The sequence below is a fragment of the Apis florea genome, unplaced genomic scaffold (genome assembly GCF_048593485.1).
Source record: "Apis florea isolate Af1SG1 unplaced genomic scaffold, ASM4859348v1 contig_3496_pilon, whole genome shotgun sequence".
NCBI classification, from domain to species: Eukaryota; Metazoa; Arthropoda; class Insecta; order Hymenoptera; family Apidae; genus Apis; species Apis florea.
In genome coordinates, this window is record NW_028256773.1 from 143,360 (window position 1) to 167,157 (window position 23,798).

Consider the following 23,798-nt stretch of genomic DNA (forward strand, 5'->3'; position numbering starts at 1 on the left):
GCTGATCGAAAATTCTCGCGTGATGGTCTGATACGTGCATCGGACACTTTGAAAGTTGAAACCAAGTTTCCAGTGTGCTCCTTCTGTTTCCGTTGCTCGCGTTCTGATTACAAATGAGGGGAGCTTGGCGAGAATAAAGGATACCCGTTTCTTCGGTTAGTGTTGCGTTTGATTCTCGAAATCGAAGATTACTGAAAATGTATTCCTTCGTTTTGAAGATCTAAATGTTATATTAAAATCGTTTTATCTCTGGCTAACGCGTGAATTAATTATAATTAGGAGATAAATTCTGTTGAATAATCGGTTAGGAAGAACGAAATTTATAAAATAACGTGAAATTAAAGAATTTTTAAGTATAGATATTTATTATACACGAAGAAATATATATCTAATAATAACAAAAATTCGAGTAATTGATAATCGACATATTTTGAGTGCATTATTCTATTTGTTTGATTCATCGTGAACGGATAAAATAAGACAATCATGGCCAGACGCGTACTCAAACAAGATACCTTTAAGTATTTTCATTGTGATGGAAAATAATATCAATTATAGTTAAAATGTTTATTATTATTATTCACGTGTAATATTACATTGATTACAATTAATACAATTGTTAGGATGATAGGATTTTGCGGTTCGTTTAAACGTTTCTAACGCGAATTAAGTGTATCAAATAATCATAAATTTTCCGTTTATATGGGAAGATATTACCATCGGAATTATTAATACAAAAGACCAAAGATCAAATGATATATCAAAGATGTAATTACGATTTTAATTTACAATCAGTTCATAATTATCTAACCTTCCCTCTTTCTGAATACAAACGACGTCGACCGCCCTCTATTATCCTTTTCTTCCAACATCTCGTCGCTATTTGCTCGTTGAGATAATCGCGTTCAGTTAATTTCCACCGGAAGTTGTTTATTAGCCGTAGTTCCGCGCGAGTTTATCTCGTTCCTTGAACTTTTGTCCACGAGTAGTCGTGGTCTCGGCACGAAAGCTCTATGACCAAATTGATTTAATCCCGGGAAAAATTTCGCAGAAAGCACGGTGTCGACCAACAACAAGTTAATCCAAATTTAATTACAAACTTCGTCACGATCTGATCGAAGTCGAGGAATCGAAATTCGTTTAATTGTGTAACGCGTATTCCATACAATCCTTTATCCAGAGAAAACACGTGCCAGTAATATTCTCAAAATAAGGTAGAATAAATTTCTCCTTCATGCAACGTTTGTACCATTTGAGCTCCTCTTTCTTCATCAACTTGTACTTGATGAATTCGTCATACTTTATCGATTTTCGTTTAATCTTCGGCTTTGATATCCATTCTCTCTCTAACCCGAATTCATATATTTCCATGTTGATCTTCTTTTTCTTACCCAATGATAATTCGTGCAGATTTTCCTCGAGATAATTGTACACTGGCTTCATTTTCGAGATTGGTTCTTGATCCATGAGAGGTGGATGGAAATCGGAATCACGAATCAACTGAGAATAAAATTTCTGAGATTAATACATATCGTCATTGATGTTCGACCATTATTATTTTATGTAAATTTTGTGTAAGTGTTTAATTTATTGTTTCAATTTTTAAAATGTAATATATTTTAATATCTGCACATGTGAATAATATAAATTGATAATTATTCAATTTAGAAATATAGGATATCTTTTGTTATTTGCTTATCTGATTATATATAATAATTAATATATATTATTATATATAATCAGGTAAGGATTTTTCACTAAAAAGTTAAAAAGGAGAAATAAAAATTTTTGTAGTTGAATTACGACAAATCTTTTGATTTAGATTCTCGACAGTGGTCAAGTATTTATGAACTTATTATATACACAAATTTAAAATTAAAGAAAAAGGGTGAAATATTAGTTAAATTATCAAATACGTATCGCAAAATGTACAAAACATTTCACATATTTATACGAATAATTATACGCGTAATTCATCATTTAAAATTTTTAATTTTTATCTTCATTTGAAAGAAAATTTATTCAAATCTACTTCCTATCTTTATCCGCATTTGTAATTATTTTCGTGACGTTTCAATCAGTTAAATTCCCTGGAAGGGAAGCATTTTGACCGTGTAACGTTATCTAACCGAATAATTTTAACGGCATAAACCCTGATAAACTTTGCATAATATGCAAAAGAAAACGTGACCGGCCCGATAAATTTAATTGGAACATCTGGCAGTGGTAGCTTCGTAAAAAGGACATTAATTCACTAACGGACATCCAATAGCGTCCAAGGGCTCTTTGGATATCGATCACCGCATTTCCAGTTGGTTCCTTGAAGTCATGCAGAATACGAATATACAATAGATTCGGCAAAATTTTGGCATGATTCATTAGAGGCAAATCGTGCGTATTTTTCCAAATACCATTATCATTCCTTCCAAATGGAAACAGCCAATCATACGGTATTGAATAAGTGCTTCGTAATATTTCTCTTCTATCGAAGTTCCTTTGCTTCACGTGAAAATCCTAGTTGAGATTCAATAAATATCGAAAGAGATTATTATTTTATAAATAAGTTAATTTCGACAATATTACAAATTTCATTATGAAAGTATATTTTATATTTCATAATTACTATTCTTACTATTCTCTATGGAAGCACGAATATCTAGTAAAATATTTTGAGACTTTTTTTATCGCGTATAACAGGTAATACAAAATAATGAAAAATCAAGTATCTTTGTATTTCAGTCGGGAAATTTAATTAAAAGTATGTAGAGAATCAAAATTTCTTTCTTTCATTATGATTTTTATTTTTTATTTTTAAACGGGATCTATCAAAATTATTAATGTGATCGGATATCAGATTCATTTTCTATATTATATGTTGAAACTAGAATTCATGATTCACGAAATACGAAAATATTCTGATTTCAAAGTTTGCAGAATGAATGCAGATAATGAGAGAATAAACGATTCTCAATTATTTTCTCGTCTTCAAGCAAGAGCCAAGAACAAACGAAGCTCTATTATGCTCCATCTTCTTTGTTTTATCTACGTTGCTAGAATTAAGTAAGAATCTATAGATACAGAATATAGGTATATAAATATAAATACAGAGTTAATACATAAATACAATTCATTCTGCAATTACTCGGCAAATTATATCATTTCGTTAAAATATCCAATATCAAAATTAATAGAGGCGATTAATCTAACCGGAAATTCCAGTGTAATCTTTGTTGGGCTCACAGGGTAAAACATGACAAGGCGATGAAGTACCGGTTGATATGGATTTGGATACGAAATTATACTCGTATCTTTATCGATCATCGCCGTCAACTCTACTTGATTCCTAACGAGACGATGAATGTACTCGTAACCCGTGAAATCTCGATTCATCGCGAATATCCTGTAGGTAAGACCGTTTCTCTTGATGCTGAGCGTCTCGTGATTGCAAAAAGGTTCAAGCATTTCTTCCTCGAACCCTTCTTCGTAAGATTCTTCGCTTAAATTATCGACGCATTGTTTTTGATATTTCAAAATTTCAAAGTTTCGATAATGATTCGTATTCCCGTCATTTTTCACTTCGAATACGTTGCCAAAGACGTCAGTGGTGGTGAATAGGATGTTTGATATCGTGAAAGGGAAGAAATAATACGTGGATGTTGACTGATTGCCGCATATGTTGCACATGTTCCCCTTGAACAATACTTTGTCTTCAGTGATCTATCGAAAAAAGGATATTCGTAGATTAAACTTTCAATCGTTGATTTAAAAGATTGATTTTTTTTTTAAGAGCAACAGAGTTGAAAATTAATTTTAAAACTTTCGATGATTGTTTTCGAGAATATTTTTTTTTTGTTTTATTTTTTTTTTTACAAATGAATATCTTTCATTTTCAAGTCTTGCAAATAAAATATTCTTCGATCTAACTCTGGAGAATTTCTCAAATGGATTAGCAGTCTCGGCAATTATTTTCGTTGTATCTACTCGTGAAAGTATTCTCAAAAACAATTCTGAAAAGTTTTACTTTCAAATTGATTCGAAAATAAATTTAAAAATCGTAATTTCTGAAAAAAGTTGTCAATCTATGTCTTAACGTATACATATGAGTATGTGTATATATACATCTAAACTTTGGTTGAGTTTTACGTTAAATATTCGCTTTCGAACGAATCTCATCTAACTCGTTTTGATTACATTTAGATTAACTCCATCCGCCATTGAAACTTCGTAATGACCTTCCTTCGATATTCTGATTCGGAGATCGTCGGGCATTGATAAAGTGCAGTTATATGCTGACTGGTCATAGCACACCGTAGCATAGTTCTTGTGTTCCATCCGATACTTCAATAGAATGGAGACGAAGGTGTTGTCGGTCAATAACTCGTTTATTTTTTTCTTGTAATTTATGTTTCTGTTTATGAAAACGGAATTCTCACCGTCTTCTTCCTTTTCTTTGCCCGATACGTATTGTTGAATTTCTTCCTCTGTCCATTCACACGTCACTGGTTCCTTTTCTATGATATAACTGGTCGTGATACACGTACCATCTGAAATGTAGAAACATCGTATTACACGTAGATCTCTGACGTAGATGTCAATAAAAATCTTCTATAAAACTTTTAAAATTAAAATAATTTTTATAATAAAATTGTACGTAGAGATTTCTTCTTAATACTAGATATCTCCTCTAATCTCTCGGAATATTCTTAATTAATTTTTCTGTTTATATAGACAATTTTTATAAAAGAACAATTTAAACAATTTTTTAAAAAGGAGATTTCATTTGTGTGAAATTCAAATAAGATTTCCAATGGTGTTCAAAATTTTTTTTTAATAGAAAATATTGAGAGCTTCGTTTCTCTCTCTCTCTCTCTCTCTCTCTCTCTCTCTCTCTCTCTATATATATATCTCTCTTTCTCTATATATATATATAAACGCGGCTGAGAATAAATTCGAAAGATTAGGAAAAGAAGTTTGCATAGTATATTCTTGGATCCATTTGTGAACGTGTCTAAAACTTCACCTTGATTGATGTTTCAATCGAAAAAATTTCATTAATTCAATTATGAAATTATAATTGTTAATTCTGTTAATAACGTGATTATAATTAATAGTTAAAAAAATGTCGATGAGGAAAAAGTTTGTCATCGAGGAAAGAAATGAATAGAAATGAAAGAAGATGACAATAAAATGATAGCTTTATATTATTAAAGAGTTTATGTATTTATTCATAAACTTCATAAACTGAAAAGTCAAGATATGTACATCCAAATATTTCAAGTCTTGTATAGCTGCAAGTCACGTTTATCTGAAACCAGTTTTGCCACCGATAAAATTTTTCCTGGGTTTTATATCTTTCCATGAATCGCTTATAAATAAAACAAACTGAATACTTTCATGAGTATCGATAAAACATACTAATATATATTTTTCATATATCAAAATATTCGTTATGGAAAAATACATAAGCTCTTTACACTCTTTAAACTATAGGAATATAATTTTAATTCGTACAGTTTAAAATTAATTGTTTTTCTCACAAGTAAAAATATCAAAATGATGAAAATTTTATGAATAAATATCGATATGGATTATTGAAAATTTAATATTCTTTTTCTATATTTTCTATATTTTCTATTTGATAACAAATAAATTCTTTTTTTTTTTTTTTTTTTGATATCGATCCATTTTACATAGATACATATAATTTTGTTAAACGCGTCACGATGATTTAGCGTTATCAAACTTCACAGTGGTAAATATTTATCTCACAGCCAGTTGTTGTAAAATCATGCAACGGTTCGTAGGCCGAGTTGTATTATACAAGGTATTTTCGTATAACGTATACGAAAACCAAGTTCATAAACTTTCATCTGAACTTTCCTCATCTCCACCGTATTTTGTTTGCTCGGTTGAATGCAGTTTCTACAAACGTTTGAGGAACTTGCGCGTCGATTGCACTTTCATGTAATGATTCTACTAGCTTTTAATTTTATTTTTTCTTTTCTCACTCGAGGGAAGGGAAATTTAGAATAGAGGTCACGAACTTTCGCTAGTTTGATGATCGTTCTCCGATCGTAATTCAGAGCAATTTCGTCTAATTGTAAGTAAAACTCGAGAAACTTAGCAAATTATTCTTACTTCGATCTACTGCTCGTTAATTGTAGCATATCGTCTGGCTGTATATCAATATACTCGTTATATTAATTATTTATTTCCAATTTTTATTAAAAAGAACAAGAAATATTACAAATTTCAAACGATTCTACTTTAATAGTCAGGGATAAAAAGCTGTATATAAATTGGCTAGTATCGATACTAAATTAAATAAAGTTCGTTGAAAAAATGAATTGACAAATATTTCGTCTAGAGATGTTCCATTATTATTACGGTATTTAACAAATAATTATTTAACGATTAATATGTTTAAATTCATTATATTTCGTGTCATTTAATAATATCTTCACATAAATAATAAAAATTAGGAAATAAAATATAAAACATGATAAAAGTGCGCTTCATTGAAAAATATATTTTCTAATCATTGTATATCGTTACAAAAGATTAAAGATAATAAGATTATAAAGTAACCTTTGTTCATCGAGCATTGAATTTCTACGTGGCTTATAAATTCCGATCTCATTGAAATCGTATAATAGGGTGCAGAAATTGGAATCCGTTCCGCAAAGTGGCAAGCATGCTGAAACATACCTGGAAATCTGACAATCAATTCTCCATTGGAATTCAGCAACATGTTGGTACCATCAGCGCGACGCGTGAATTTCTCGTTGACCTCGTAGTCCGATGCCGATCTCACTAGTAATCGATGCTGGTCACTTACGACCAAGTCGTTGCACACCTCGTACTGTTCGCCATCGTAATTCAGGACTGTGTATCGTGACACTTTGATCTGCTTTAACACCTCAGGCTCCTGAAGGCATGTCGTGCTTTGAATCGAAAACGAAAACGTTCATCAGTGTTTTTTTAATATCTTGTTTTTAAATATTTATGTATTACAGTATATCATAGTATCATAATTTTAAGATTTTTTTCTTTTTCGTTTCAATTTTACAAGTGGAGAAAAATGGATATAGTTTGATATTAGCTGTCCTGAAGGCGGATTCATTTTTGAAATGAAAGTTTTTTTTTTTCTTTAGATATTTATAAAATACTTTATAATTTTAAAGGTTTGTTTTCGTTTTTAAGATAAAAGATTAAATATATTAAATAGAGTATCAGTGTTTCTCTAAAAAAAGGTATATAAGATATGCATAATTATAGATCTTAGTATAAAATTATATCTTTTTTATTTAATTTTCAATACGAAAATCAACATTTTTATTATTTTTTGCTCTTTTATTTGTAATTATATCTTAATTCGGTAACATTTATAATATTAACGAGTGCCAATGAATTCAATGTTTTCCAAGAACTTGTCTTAATAGATCAAATCATTCTTTTAAAATTTAATAACTATTTCACTCACCGTTATTTTCTGTTCTTCTAATTCTTCCTCCGTCGAACGAAACTTTGCTATTTTCTTCTTAATTTTTGGATTCTTGAGCTCTTTTGATTTGATATCTTTAAAAATGAAATATTAAATGAAATCCTTAACAATATAATTTAATTTTAAATATATTTTTAACGAGCTAATATCAATAATTATTTGTTTCAATATTATTTCTCGTCTTCAATCTAATATTTTTGCAAATACCTATATCGTTTCTCAAGTTGATTTGATCATAGTCATGTTGAGTGATGTCAATTTTCTCAAAAGATATACAAGTTACGATTATCCCGTTAGAACGAAAAATAATTATTCTTCCATCATCTAGATACTTTAAAATAGTTCCATTTCTCAAAAATTTTCTACAGATTTCACGATTGTTTTTGTTGTCAATGTATCCGTTTTGCAAATACGATTGCTTGATATAATACGGGTTATCCGGCCAATCAACAATTACCGGTTCTACGAATAAACCGGCGGGTGTCGAGATTCTGTATTTGAACCTTGTATCTTGCCAATCGGAATTAGGATTCTTTGTTACATCTAAAGTAATAGTATCACGATACCAAATGATTAATATAGGAGAAAATTAAATGTAAAAAAGTATGTAAATCTAATTTTATATTATTTTTATATATGTTTTGTGTCATCACTGTTTTTTTATATTTTTCGATATAAGATAGAAATAAAATATAACAATTTTGAATCAATTTAGAAAAATACATTGATTCGAAAGTTGTTTAATTTAGCTTAACTTTTCAAATCAACACGATACCGAACTATATCACTTCTAACTTTTGTACGAGTTTATAAACACTTATATCGATCATGCATATTTCATGCATATTTGATAGTCACTTTGTTCATATCATGCACATGTTTTCCTACATATATATATATATGTATAATTTAATATATGTTGGCATATTTTAATTATATTTAATCATGTATAATATTATAATCGCTACGATAAATATATTACGATGAGATTCTTACCTGGGAAATTTAGTAGCATTTGAAACGTAAGAACGATTCCTAATCGACTCGTTAAGTGAAATACCTCGGTCATTTCCTGAATGTCGATTCTACGGGATAATCGTAAAGTGTATCCATTCAAAGTAACAGTAATGTACAAACGTTTGCTCTTGTACAGCCAATTCTCTAGATCGACTTGTACCAAAGTATCATCGGCCGAAAAAAATGTCTTTTTCTGATTCGATACTTGCATACGTAATTCTGAAAGAGCATAGCCTATAAAGTCATAACGATTTTCCCTTTCAATATCTTGTATCGAAGTCCATTGTTCGTCGTTTGACTTTAAACTTCTTCGACTGGACAATTTATCGTTTTTCTTTTTCTCTTTCTTCGACTCCCTTCTTCCACTCTTTGTAGTAGAGGAATAGGACACTATATTTATGAAAGACGGTTGTGAATTTTTCGTACGATGTGTCTAATCTTCAAAATCTCGAGCAGGATAACTGGCTTCCAACTGAATTTTTTTTGTAATTAATTCTTTTTAGCGTTAAATCGTTCAAATTTGTTTTATTTTTATTGTTCAATTAAATTGTTTTAATATTTTGAAGGAATTTAACGAAAATTTAAATTGAAGATAATTTAGGAATCCTAGTGATCCTGCTTTTTCAATCGCATCGATTTCAAGAAATAAATTTTTCATAATTGCATTTAAAATACGAAATGAGAGAATCAAAATGAAATGAAAATTTGTTATTCGTGTATTCCCATTACCGATTCAATTTAACAATTTAACCGCGTGCAATCTGGCAATTTACTATCCGAAACTCACTTAAATCTCTATTGGTTTTCTGCTTATTAAGATCACCGTAGATGTCATATTTCGCTTTCAACGTCCCAGGTAGAATGAAATCCTCATCGTGGAAGGACAAGGTCTCGTCGTATATCTTCGCGCTCTTCGTCATCAATCTCTCCATCTCCCTGGTAGTTTCCAATCTGTTCTCTTCCTCTTCTTGGCGCAGCCATTGCTGCTCCTCGGGCACCACGTATTTGCAGAAATCACCGAATCGTAACGGAGTACGGATGCTGGAAATTCTTTCCTCCTCGCTCACATCATTGATCCTCCATTTGTTATGGAAGTAGAGTAACAGAGAGTCCGTGGGTTCAAAGTATTGAAATTCTATGTGATCGAAAGCGAGTAGACACTGGTAAACAAGCTGAAGAAAAATCACTTCCGGTAATAGCTCGACGTCGTTGAAGTCTTCGAGACGATAGTTGTTAACCGGTCTTGTGGCGAACACGTTCTCCTCCAAGTAACCAGGGACCAACAATTCCCGAGGATCCACCAGGTCGAACAGGGGCGAGCATTCGACGATTTGTGGGAACAATTTCCCGTAATCGATGTTCCCGTAATCGCTGAGAAAGTAAACTTTGCACATGGATTCTGAGTACAGGCTTGGTAAAGATTTACAACGTTCCATCGGATCTTGCGCGTACATCGGATCCTCCTTCTTCGTTCTTTCCAAAATTTTAACCTTATTTGTTTTAACCTTTGAATCGAACAATATTTTGTCGAACATCAATATGTGCAAGTAATGCTTGATTTTCTCCTTGTTTATCGAAAAGTCGAAGCAATATCGAAGATTTTCCATGTGACGAGAATAAATGTTCAATTTTTTCTCGGTGATCTTGTTGTTCTCGTGGACACTCGTTACAACCGGATGCCGTAATATGGGTATAATATTGTCGATTAAGTCTGTCGGTTTCAGCAAGAAAGGAATCGCGGAGATATCGACAATGGTCTCGAGGATCTTATTTCCGTGAAGGATTAGATCAATGTCGATTACGCTGTAATCGGTTTGATTTTTGTCATACTCTTCGTCATCGAGGCCGTATTTAAGGTTGAGGGTCTTCAACTTTTCTTCGATGTACGATATCAGATATTCCCTAGTTATCTCAGTTGTCACATCTTTCTCCGTGTATTCCTGTGCGGTGTAAAATAATATTATTTCGGTTTAATAATAATTTTAGATATAATAAATAGGGGAATTAAGTGGATAATTTAACTTAAAAATATATTCGAATTAATACAATTGGATTATATAAATCTAGGAACTCGAAGTGAAGTCAGGAATGAGAAGGATTATCTTACTTCCTTGATCTTTATATCGTTTGTATCGCTTATATCCTTAACGGTCTGTTTCATTTTATTTTCATTTTCTTCAACTTGCATTAACATTGCAACCATTATCAACGGAAGTAAAACACATTCCGGAAGAAATGTGTTGTCGAACGCTTTCATAAAGGATTCGTAAACTTTCAGATCCGGTTTCTCGATTCTCTTATCAAAGATACTCGTTTCTATCTTCATACTTTTCAAATATTTACCATGTTGCCTGTAAAGATCGTAAAAATCGTACAGAATGTACGATACTCTGTTGTATATGTCTTTCTTGTTAGCCTCGTATTCTTTCCTATCCAAGGTTTTTGGATATCGCGGTGGGCAGAATATGAGGAATCCAATGTCGTGATATTCTGGATACAATTCGCCTTCGCGCAATCGTTTCTCTATTGTTGTCCAAAAGTTGTACAATTTGCTCTTAGTCACGGTATACTTTCCGAAAAAGACTAATTTCTTGCTTTCGGAATCGATGTCCATTATTTCTTCCTCTATGTTGGGATTCAATTCTTCGGTGGGCCGTTTGATCTGCAGTATGCAACATATTGGCACGCCAATGCTTTTCAATTGTCCAGGTAGATCTGGATCGTGGAAACCCGTGAGGATTATGTAGAGGTTAGGTCCGTCGATTGGCGCATCATCGATGTAAACGGCATCCCGCCATTCCTCGTTGCGTTTTCGCAATTTTGTGTTAGCCTTCTTCTCAAAGTGATCCAAACTGAACTTCTTTGAATGTGGCCCTGTCGAGACGATGATCGACATACGTAACGAGCGAGCAATCGTAAATTGGAAGGTTTAATCAATTATTTTCTCGCTTTCAAATTATTTAATTTGGACCGTGTTCTTTCGGCGTGGAAAATTAATTTTTCGTTCTCTTTCGTTGTGTTACGAAATAATAATAATTATTTGTGTCCATAATTGGATTGAAAATTGGATATAATCCTTTATAATTATATCTAGAAAATATCTTTGAAAGTATTTTACTCGATTTTTATAGATTTTTAAATTTGACAGAAAGAATCAAAGGAAATTTTCCAAACTTTTTATTATCTTTAACATATGTAAAAAAAAAAAAACCTCTTATTTTTAACGTGCTCAAGAGAACTGGAATATCACAAATGAGTATCATTAGGGAGATTCATTTTTTCATTCGATTAGAAATAAAGGAAAAAATATGTAGACGTTTATAATACAAACTATCGAAACTGCTCAATGCTCGTAATAACATGTGCTTTCTTTTTCATCGATTCGATATAGGATGTTGATACGTTTGAGCGAGACATATTTGATTCTAGAAATCAAAACAAGCATCAAAAGATTTTAATACAACAAAAAACCGTAAATCGAATTAAAACTTGTTCCATCCGACGTAAGTTTGAAACACGGCTTATGACTTAATGAAATAAATCGCGCTAATATTTTCACCGAAACTGTTTCATTTAAAAAATTATTTTCCCACTCGTATTTTGCTCTTATTGGCATAATTAGTATCGACCCACGTACCATTTCCTCGCTTCCTAATTACTTTCCCATAGACATTAGCGACACCATTCTGTACGCGAAGTGGTTAAAATCGATACATTCACCGATTCGCCTACCCCAGTCCTCAACTGTCTGCATAATCCAATATTCCTCGTCTATCTCGCGCTCCAGGTTGATTAGTCTTTTCACTATGCCGATGTTCTCCTCCCTGGCCCGATATATCAAGTACTTGATGACCCATGCCATCAGCCAGGTAGGCAGCGTTTCGTTTTCGGCCTCCAGAGTCTTGTTCGCGTAATGACAAACCCCCTGAATCGTTGGAATTTTATCCAGGCTCTGCTTCGACAACGCTTTCACGCTGGCCAGCATTTTCTGACACGTCAAAGGATAAATGGCTTTCCGCCTACCCTCTTCGGCGGCTAAGTTGAAGAACGACACGCATCTCGCGTGGTCGGTGATCGTCTCGACCATCATGATCACCATGCACCACCACTCGTCGTCGTTGATCGCGATCGCCTCCAAAGGTTTGAGCCAACTGTCCTCGTTGACGACTTGTTTCAACTTGGGAGATTCCACAGATTTCACAGGTTTCTTTCTCTTTCGCATCGCGCACGAATATTTGTGACATCAAACTCGTAACCTATAAAGTTGATCGATTTGTTGTTGCCTTTGTATACGCGATTTATCGATTGTTGAACAAGTGATTGCAGATTTTGTGGCGACAAGTGTGAAGTTTGTCACTATGTGTAAGGATTCCATGGACGAGAGAGTGAATTGATAAGATTTTCCGATTTTCATCGTCCTATCGAAAGTGAATGTCGATTTATCGATCGGTGTAATGGCCGAAAATAATTTTTCAGATTATGCGTGTAATCGAGAGATGATAATGAAAAATATATTGTAAAAAAAAGAAAAAGAAAAAACGAAATTGCTTAGAGAATCACGAATGACAATATAAAATAATGTTATTCGTATAAAGATATAATTAAGGTATTTAAATTATCGTCTCTATTCTTGAAATTGATAATGATTGACCGTGATTGTTCTATAAGGATTTCATTTAGAAGAGAATGAATTATTATAATTGGCAAGTGAGTGTGCGTGTTTCATTAGAAACTGATTTTATATAGGTGATAAATCAACGTGAAAGATGATCGTTCAATCGACGATCATACTTTGTCACTTGTCGAAAACTGTGCTTGACTATCTGGATAGTCGTCTTTACGTTAGTTCATCAATGTCACACGATGAGCGATGGTGAATCTAGTTTGAATTTAAATTCTTAAAATTTAGTTAATTTTCATTATATAATATACGCATAATCGATCGGATAAAAGAAGAAATCGAATTTCGTTTATTTTATTATCGAATTATTGAAGATAAAATACCAAATAAATATATGATTCCATACTTTCGAGAGGAGAGAATGCAGAATGTGTTAGTGACATATGGTTCGATGCTAGCCAGTATGAACATGACGGGTTCTGGTTTTGGACAGTTCGGGTTTCATTTTCGGTCTCCTCTCGTCCACGTCAGGTTGATTTAAAGCTGATTTACACGGTATGTCAGGCTGTAAACTGCGCGACGCAAGAGTGACAAAACGTTGTCTAAACTGCGCTAAAATTGACTGCGACCCCGCCATTGGCAAATATCGTCGAATCGATAGAGAAATTTATATCTGGATAACCGTGAAAAAAATCATATATAATTCATTACGTTAAAAAGAAAGAAAAAAACAATTTTATTTATTTGATAAATACAAATATCCGTAATATTTAATCAACATTGTTGGTAGATTGAAAAATTTGATTATACGAAATACTTAAATACCTTTGTTATAATTAACAATGACAAGTATTTAATTCTCACGGCTTGCCGTAACTTAATTGGATTAAGTAATGCAAGCCATATGAGCACAAGTAAAAAATTCTACGCTATAACAATGTAACGTGGTAAATAAAAAAAGTGAAGCATCATTATGAATTTCACTTCGTGGAAGTAACCGGTGTACGAGTATAATAATCCAAAACTAGCGTCATAAAATAAATACGTACGTAATTTCTTTATGTCCAAGCCTCTTAATATTTCTCTACGAAACATTTCTAATTTTTAAATCTATATCTATTGAAATTTGTTATAAAATACTTCCTTAAAAATTCTCGACAAAATTTCTCTATCGATCTAATCGTCAGTTGCCTTTGGATAATTCCAAAATCGATATCTGTTATAAAACACGAAAATTATTCGAATATCAAAATTCACTGTTTTAATGCATAATTGATATTCTATGACCGACAACGTACCGGTTCTTTAATTAACAAAGTTGATCTCAGTACTTGGAACGGTATATCTAACGCGCATTTAACAGCGTAAATTCAAAATTGATGAAGGCCCAGCCAAAAGGAGACGATTATCGTTCAGTTGTTAATATATTCTTGTTCGTGAGACGTATATTGACGCGATTCTAATGACTTTTCTCACAAATCGCTTCGATTAAAACTCGAATCGTTTCGAAGTTAATTCAAGACTTAAAAATTAACAAATGTCTTGAAAGTTCTTCTCTGTATAAGTAATATCTTTTCCGCGTTTTTCTCCTTTTACGCACGATAGAGAAATCGAATAAGAAGCAAATAATATAAATAAAAAGTTTCTTTCAAGATTTTCAAGAAAATTGTTAATACTCTTCCGAATCAGATATTTATTCGAAACGATATTTCATACAATACGATACATATTTCAATTCACCACTACTAGAGGACATCTTTAAAAACAAATAAATATGATACGAGTAAAATAGAATAAAAATACATTGAAGACTTTCAAAATCTTCAAGAATATTTAGCTTCGGAAAAATTAGATTCCAAGAGGTTCAAATTTGCCATTTAATTACCGAATATATTCGAAACGTATTCCATCACTTGAGTTACGATTCCAGTTGTTACTAGGTCAAGACTCGCGGGCCCGCGATAAAATACTGCGTTCATTAATTAATTCGCCGTTGAAATATCGCGGCGATACGTCACGCGGCAAGTTGGCCCGAATCTCGCGACAGTTTTGTTAATGGACAACGTTCCCTCGCGCGGCTCTCTCGTATTCGCGGATCCATTAAACAGGTCGCGAGAGCGCGCGGGAATTAAATGAAAAGAATACCGCCGCTCTGTGTCTTTCCCTCCGGGCCCCGGTCGAACGGCACGAACGGTGAGGGGTTGGAGGGATCGGTGCCGATGTGCTCTCGTAACGATTATGGAAACGGGAGAAAACCTGTGAAACCTGGTTGTAGAAATAGAAAAAAAAAAAAAAAAAGGAGACTTTGCAGAGAGATGAAATCCGTTTCGAAATACGCTGATGACGATGACGATGATGATGATGATGATGATGATGATTGCTACAGCTGTTGATTAGGAAATTGAAAATGATGAGAAGGAAGTTTGTACAATCGCGCGTGTGTTGGAGAGTGGTGACAGGGTTTTTAATTTTCGTGGAACACTCGTGTCGAGAAATTTCGTAGAGGATAACTCGTGAATGGTGACCAGTTCCACCGATTACGCGTATTTTCTACGTTTACTTTTTTTACGATGGGATGTTAAATGAATCCGTAGAATGCGAATAATGGCGTTTTAAAAATGGGATATAAATGGGATGAGACGAAATGGAACGGAGAATGGAGTTTTAAACGTTTGTTATTTATGGATGTGAATTAATAATATGGTTCGGGATTGTTCATAATTTTGAATGGTGAATATAAACTCGCTGTTATTCCTGTTATTCGGTGTAATAATGTATGTGCATAATTCGTGTTCTTGAATATAAATTAAGGCAAATTAATTTTTCGCTAAGGTAAATTGACACAAAGAAAGTTTGTCGAAGTGAAAGCGGGGTAGAATGGTTTTCGAGAGCGGGATATTTCTGGTTCCCTTTTACAACTTTGAACCAAATACTGATTTATCATTTATGCGGATGACATTTATATCATATGATTTTGTAAATGTGAAGAAGATGTTAACAATTATCGATTACGCTAAGAAATATAAATAAATCGAAAATTCCGAATACGTTGAAGAAAATATATAATGTTTATTATTTAATAAATGTTATTATAAACAAATATTAATGCAAACATTATAAATATTCTTCTAAATCTATATATGTATCTTCTTTAATTGAAATATCTCATAAAGGATTATAATTATCAGAAAATTATTTTCAAAAATAGTTTCATATAAACAGATGCATTCTGCAGTGTAAATTATTATTTCGTAGATCGAGTGATCTAGAGTGAAAGAGATATAGGTATAGGTTTCTCTATTTCTTGCTCTTAGGTTTTGATAACAAAATTTTTCTTTCTTTTTTCAAAATTGAAAATTTTGAAATTTTCTAGATACTTAATTAATAGTAATTTATTAGATTATTTATCAATTCTTCAACAGTTGATCTTACTTATCTCAAGACGCAGCTTCTCTTCCCTTTTATGTGGCTCGTATAATATTAATTGCGTTCATTTTATTCCGCGTCAGTCTCGGCCTTGTCTAATCCGCCAAAATTCCCGTTTGTACAAACTTGTTGGAACGAGGTTCGTAAAATGCGAGGCACGGCGACGATTTTAGGTGTGCACAGAATCTGCCAGTGGCCTGGACAGACACGTTAAGAAAAACTTACGAAAGATACGTAGCACGGTGCACGTGAAACTAGCTGCATAAAGTGGATAAAAAGTAGTGCGGGGGTGTAGAAAGAGTGTTGAGAATATTTTCGTTGCATGTGAATGGCAACGAGAACAAGGGGGAAACTCGTCGAATAGGATCAATTATTAACCGGTATCTTTCAAAGTAAAGTAAACGAGAAGATGTTGAAAATTTCCGCTAAGAATGTTCGCTCGAATTACGCCTCGATTTCCGAAATGAAAATTATATATCTCTTGTAAATTTAAACTTGCGAACTTCCAAGCATCCTCCAAACATTCTTTTTCTTCATTAAGCAATCTTCAAATATTCTTCAATTTCTTGTATCTTCTTTTCTTAAGAAAATTTGATGAATTTTTCTCTCGCTTGGAAGCAACGAGAGAAAGTTTCTAATTTCTCTTTTTAACAATGCATGGATAAAAAAGTCACGATGCATTTTATTAATTGCACCAAGGTAATGGGAACGTAAATAACTCCATATAAACTTGTCCTTCGCAAGTTAATCTCTATTTTCACAGCAACTTTTGCAACTTTTCAAAGTTTCGTATTAAAGAAAACGTTCAAAGAGCGTGCTTCATCCATGAGGAAGCTTTGTATATATCTTCTTTGTACTTATTCTCTTAACGCTTCGGATAATACCTTATTCTGCTCGGTTAAGGATACTCTTCTTTTTTGCTGGCATGCAACTCTTAACGGAAAATAAACTACTTGTTTCCGAGTAAAATAAACATTAAAGACTCGTCGATCGAGAATTCGCGCTTGAATATTATCGTAGATTTCATTTGGTAATTATTTATTGTAAAGGGAAGGAGGGAGCTACCTTATTAATTTCGAAAACCTGACCAAAATCTAATTTATAATAAACTCATTACAAACTAAACTTAAAGTCAATCCAAACTTAATCTGTCTAATCTAAACATCATATATTTTGGAAACTAGCTTTTTCGTATTATATTCGATTTTCGATATTTAATCGAAAATGAACAATCATCGATCGATATAATGCTCGTTTCCTACATCATCTTTTATATATATATATTTGATTTGATTATTCAATCACACGCGTAAATGATACAAATATCCAGAAATCGAGCATAATCGATAATCATTTTCAATTGGAAGAACAAAAATTGGACGATAATATGAAAAAGTTTTAAGGACAAGCACACGCAGTTGTGCATAAGAAAAAATATTAAAAATAACCAAAAATAAACTTAAAATTCTAAACGTTAGTTTTCCAAATTGTCGCCCAATATTCGCCTGTATGCTTTTCGTGCATCTTTAACCTTCATGCTCCAGGATTTCCTTTCAAGTTATTCAAACATATCCTATTGAAATTCATCGTTTATTCCGCCGCGATTTATCTCAATTCGATCGTCAAACATTACGCGTCAACAGGGCGAAGTGAAACCGATGTATTGAACTTTCCCCAGATACACCTTTCACGAGACGTCTAGTGAAGTAACACGCGAGAAGGGATAGCGATTGATTCGAAATTAGAAGGAGAGGGAGAAAGAGGATGGAGAAAAGTTTGGAGGAACGATAGTGTATCGTCCGAGGGGAAAAAAAGGACGACGTGGCTGGCATTTACCTTAAGGACAGTGCGAAACTCTCGGCCAGAGCAAACAGACGGGGTCACACTGGCAAAAGACGAAAGAGGAAACGGGGTAGTTAGTTTTGTCTTGGTACTTTACGTTTGCTTTCTTGTCGGTCTACATGAGTGCATGGTGTTATTTGTGCGAAACTCGCGACCCTTGTTAAGTCACGTACCGGACAGTCTAGTGATGATGTTGAGACAGGACAATGCAGCTTTTGAGACATTTATTTTTAGAGTTGCAATGCCAAATTGTGTACAAGAATTGTGTTCAAGTATAAGCATGCTTCGAGGAATGAGTGTACTCGATAAAATTGGAAAGAAGAAGTATATGAGCGTGTTTTATATAATTGATTATCTTTGTTTAATTTGAACCGTGTTATTTCAACAAGAAAAATGAAATATCGTAATAGATGAACATCGTAAAAAAGATTGAAACTTAGCATTATAATTCAAACGTAATTAAAATGCTTAATATATTTTTGTATCGCTATAAATAATACTAAACTTCGTTCACGAAGCTAATATTATTTTGTAGGAACGCTTCTGTTAAACATCATCTCTAAAATAATTTCGATTCCAATCGTAATTGAATGATTATAAAGAATGACGTTTCGTCTATTAATGACAAGTTATATTAGTGACAATGATTGGAAAAATCTTGTCTACGTCTGCAGCATTGAAGTTAACCGAGATGGAAAGGGGCAAACGAATAATTGAATGGTGTCTAGGATCAACAGTCGAGGAATACAAAGGGAGATTAAAGTTGCAATAGCGACTGGCTGCTGTAGGGACGACCGTCTTTTATTTGCGACGATGTGATTAAAGAGACGGCCGGAGCTGGTGGAAATGAGGGTGCGATTGGTGATGGTGCACGTCTGTGTTCTTTGTAATCGTGGAATCGTTTAAGACAAGGAAATTTTTATATAATGATTGATAGATGAACGATGAATGGAATATTTCGTGACGGAATGATCAATGTTGGGGAGAAATTTTTTTACGTAATTACGTAATTTTGAATTTATTTCACTTTTATATTTTCGAATGATCTCGTAACACGATTACCTCAAATAATTCGTTTTATGAAAAATTGTCTCTCAGTGCAATAGTATTGAATGGAATAAAGAGAAAAATATTGTTTTATCCTTGTAAAAATTACGTCTTCCTCTATGATTTCCTCCATAACTATTGTACGAAATATTTTTTTATGTAACAAATAATTTACGAGTTATTTGAAATTATTTACGAGTTATTTACATAATTTATTTGGAAAGTACAAAAAAATTTTTCTCTCATTTATATCCATGAAAATACTAATAAAATATGCTGGAGAGAAATGGAACATTCTATATAATGAAACAGATAGAAACAGATAGAAATGGTATTAAAAAGATGGATAGGAAGAATAAAAAAGGATATCGTCGGTTTCCTGTCCTGGATCAGTCAACGTTTTGATATATTGGATGAATCAGACGTAAGATATATTATACCAGTGAAACGACATTCGTTTTTTTCAATCCCTTTATATCATTATTACTTTTCTACGTGTTAAGTTTTGCTTAAATACAAAGATCAAATCGTGACCAAGTTCAATTTAATGAAATTGTGTCTCTCAAATTACATTTATTCTTATTCACAATCAGTAAAATCGATATAACTTTCTTAATTTTCAAAAGGAAAAAGAAACAAAAAACAAAAATCAATTAAATTCGATAAATGTAATAAATTCCTCACAATCGTAACAATTTTTGAATTTTCAAATTGCGTTACAACGTATGAATTAATCATTTTTCACGCAAAATTTCAAGTTCCGTTACAACAAGCAACGATCCACCATCGATGAGGATTAATCGAATCAAATGCTTTATCGATGATCCAACGAATTTTAAAATTTTCGAAGAAAATACGAAATCGAAAATAAATTATTTAATGTTGAACATCTCTGAAAAGCAGCGAGAACGTGAGAACATACGCAATCTTAAGACGATATCGTGTTAACGAGTGAGGAGCGAGCCGCGTAAAGATGATAATAAATTATTAAATCGTACTGCTGTAATTCCTCAGACGATGTTGAACAACGAAAGGCAAATTAAATCAAACAGTGGTGTAAGTAGTGGCGGAATGAGAGAAGGGAAAGACAGAACAAAGGAAGGAATCGCTGTTTAGAGGTGAAAGATGCTAGAAGCATATTATTTGGAGGAAAACGTCACGCCGTTTGATGCATTACGGCAATATAAATTACACAGTTGCCCGGGTTTGAATTAAAGCGCAATACTTCCGCGCGTTGTTAGAATTTTGTTCGTTGAAATGGAACGAAAACAGGGAGAGGAGAGAAGTGGAAAAAAAAAAGAAAGAAAGAAAAAGAAGGAACGCTGGTTGTGACTCGTTGGATTCCGTTGATCAATGTTCTCTGTTCTATTTACTTTATTTCGAATACTTTTGCAGTCTCATTTCCTAGAAATAATTGGGATCTTCGTTAGATTCGTATGTTTTCACATGATTGTGATTGTGCAATAGTTCGAAGGTGAAATGATCTATTAGTAGAAGCAGAGTGCAACTTTCTATGATATAATTTTTCTAAACATTGATTTCCTCTCGTTTATGATAACACGTTGTATGAAATTATACAACAGTAAAAATATATTATGTATTATAACATTATGATACTTAATTGCATAAATATTACATGTATTTTTTTTATGTGAATTTATTAAAATTATTTTTTGTTTATTGCGTGTTCCTGAATCTATTTAATCTGTTTTTCTCGGCGACACTAAAAATATACTTATAATATTTGTCCAATAAGCTATCGATTATATATATATTTTGAAAAATGTATATATACATATTATTAATTATGTTTCACAATTATTATTCATTAATTAATTATATTATGCACATTAACATATTAGCTACTACCGATCTGACACTTCATTTTACAAAAGAGTTATTTGCATTTAATAATTACTGAAACCTTATTACTTGATCCCCCAATTCTAATTTAAACTTACTTTAAAAATACAAGTGATAAATAAATTAAAAATTACATTGCTAAAAAGCAAGTAATATAATTTAATAAGAAATGGAAACGTCGTATTTAAAAATAAACGTGATAGATGAAGTCAAAATTAATACTTAAAAAAAAAATCTAAAGTATAATTTAATCAAAAATATTCAGTTTAATAAATCATACTTTTAATTTTCTCAAAGCGATACTTTAAAAAAGTCGAGAAAATCGCATCAACGATTATGTCGATCTTGATCTTCACGGCATACATGGTTTCTCTTCGGGAAGATCGCAAGGTAAAGGAGTCGAAAGGTATGGTGACTTCCGGCTGAAAGCTCTCGGAAGTTTCGCCACTTTCCAGATCTTCTGGAAATTAAGCTCTCGGCAAGAGCTTCTAACGGCAAACACACGCGTCACACGGCAGTTCCTCCAAACCTTTGCATCGCTTACGATTTAACTAAGAATTTCCACGCGGCATGTTAGTTTGCTTGTTTACAAATTTACCTTGGCATGCGACGGTTTTCAAGAGCGCAACCATCTCTGCGCCGCATTGAAAGGACCTTTGGATATTTCGCGGGACAAGGCATCCATCTGCTTGGTGCAACAACTCTGTTATTACGCGAGAGTTTTCAAATGGAAAAATTCATTTGTAGTTCCTTCGTTGTTGTAAAGAGGAGCACAATTTTAATTTTGGACCGTTTTATGCGAAGGAAAGCAAAATGTGATTTTTCTTTTTTTGAAGATTCGTTCGAATAAAAATTATATCTCAGAATTAAATTCCCATTGTGGAATTATGTGTATTGTAATTGGCTTACGATCTGACTAATGATCAAGTGTAATACCTGGGGACGTTTCTGGCTGCGCGGGATCGCGATTAGTTCTCTCTGGCAGCTATGATGCTTGCTCAAATTTAATACTGTCGATCGTTAAAGCTTACGTAGTTGGCACCGAGCTTGCATACATATGAATACATATTGATTTTGATCCTATCAATAGACAATATAAATAATTTTTTTATCCGGAAATTAATTCGAGACAGAATTCATTAATTAAAAAATTATATCCCTTCGTTTCTCTTTGAAGACGGCAGTTTTCATACGATTCGTTGGCCTCAGTTCTTTTCTTTCTTTTCTTTTTTTCTTTTTTTTTTTTCCTGTTCGTTATCATTCTACGGGTTGAAGTTAAATCGGGCATTTCACGAGCCTCGGCCAGTAGTAATGGAAAACGTATTACCGGAGTCGTAAGTTCTGTCAGTAGGGACACAGGCGGCCGACATTATAACACGGATGTGCAGGCTGTACTTAACGACGAAACTCCGTGGAAACTGTAATTTTCGTTCTAGAGGAGGAAAAAGTAGTCACGATGTTGGCTGGTTCAAGCTACGCGCCACGGAGAAATCGGTGGAAAAGGATTCGTGTTCATCGTGGAAGCGCGTCACACCGTGCGTAAAAATTAAATGGGATGCCAAAATATTGCGTTAACAATGATCCAATATTATTTCGACGCACTTCAAATCGAGGAAAGAATAATAATAATAAAATGCAAAATCGTCCGCGTTGCAAGTGAAGTTATAAAATTATCTTTACGTGAAAATAAGTAATTGATAGTTAATAAAGAAAATTTAGATTTTAATGAACGTTTATACATATAAAATAATTTATTTGAATATATTTTTTTATAACAATGTAATAGAATGCGAGAAGTCGAGTCTAAAATTTAAATAAAGTTTTATATTTAAAGTTTTCCTTTATCTAGCATTGCACAAACTTATGAAAAAACTTTAAGGATTAATCTCGAAAAAACATTCAACATAGAAATATTTATATAACGTATTATGTTCTAAACAGATTCAAACAAACTTTTTATTCTTCTTAATAATACAATTTTAAAATTATTTCGCAATTCTTGTTTCAATTATCATTTAATCTTCGCATATTTTTAGCACTAACAGAAACGAACAATTCTTGAAATCCATCATTTGTACAAGCTCAATAATTCTTTCGAAACAAAGCATTCCCAATTGCAGCCCTATAGCTTTTCAAAATACACGCGAAAATCCTCTTTTAAAGGATACTCAGGACTTGAAACAACTCAGCCGTTTAATTGCTAGTATTGATACGACCGTACGAACCAGTTCGATCCGTGTTTCGCGCTTCGTTATTCAAACTTGCACGTTCCCCTCTCACTTACCGGGTATTACCGTTCCCCAAATTTTATTTTCCCCTTTTCCCCTTATTTTCTTGCAACTCGCACATTCGTTAGTTTTTCCCTCGTTTAATCCCTCGCCATGCGTCACCAAGTGGTGAAACCAGCACAACGTCGAGCCGACAAATTTAATTAATCCTGATAATTGAGAAGTTTATCAAGTCTGGATCGGCCGGGAG

At 32.9% G+C, this 23,798-nt stretch overlaps 1 protein-coding gene across 1 annotated transcript; it reads right to left on the reverse strand.

Annotated features, from left to right (window-relative positions):
- Nucleotides 1–1,037: 1,037 nt before the first annotated feature.
- On the reverse strand, nucleotides 1,038–12,743 carry LOC105736605 (uncharacterized). The gene is made up of 11 exons (XM_086913384.1): nucleotides 12,254–12,743; nucleotides 10,629–11,395; nucleotides 9,309–10,461; nucleotides 8,501–8,911; nucleotides 7,712–8,047; nucleotides 7,484–7,578; nucleotides 6,709–6,928; nucleotides 4,192–4,544; nucleotides 3,208–3,717; nucleotides 2,260–2,514; nucleotides 1,038–1,500 (listed from the first exon to the last, which is right to left on the reverse strand). Exons 1-11 carry the CDS (start codon nucleotides 12,741–12,743, stop codon nucleotides 1,141–1,143), a joined length of 4,950 nt encoding a protein of 1,649 aa, XP_086769510.1. The 3' UTR covers nucleotides 1,038–1,140.
- Between the last annotated feature and the right edge of the window lie 11,055 nt (nucleotides 12,744–23,798).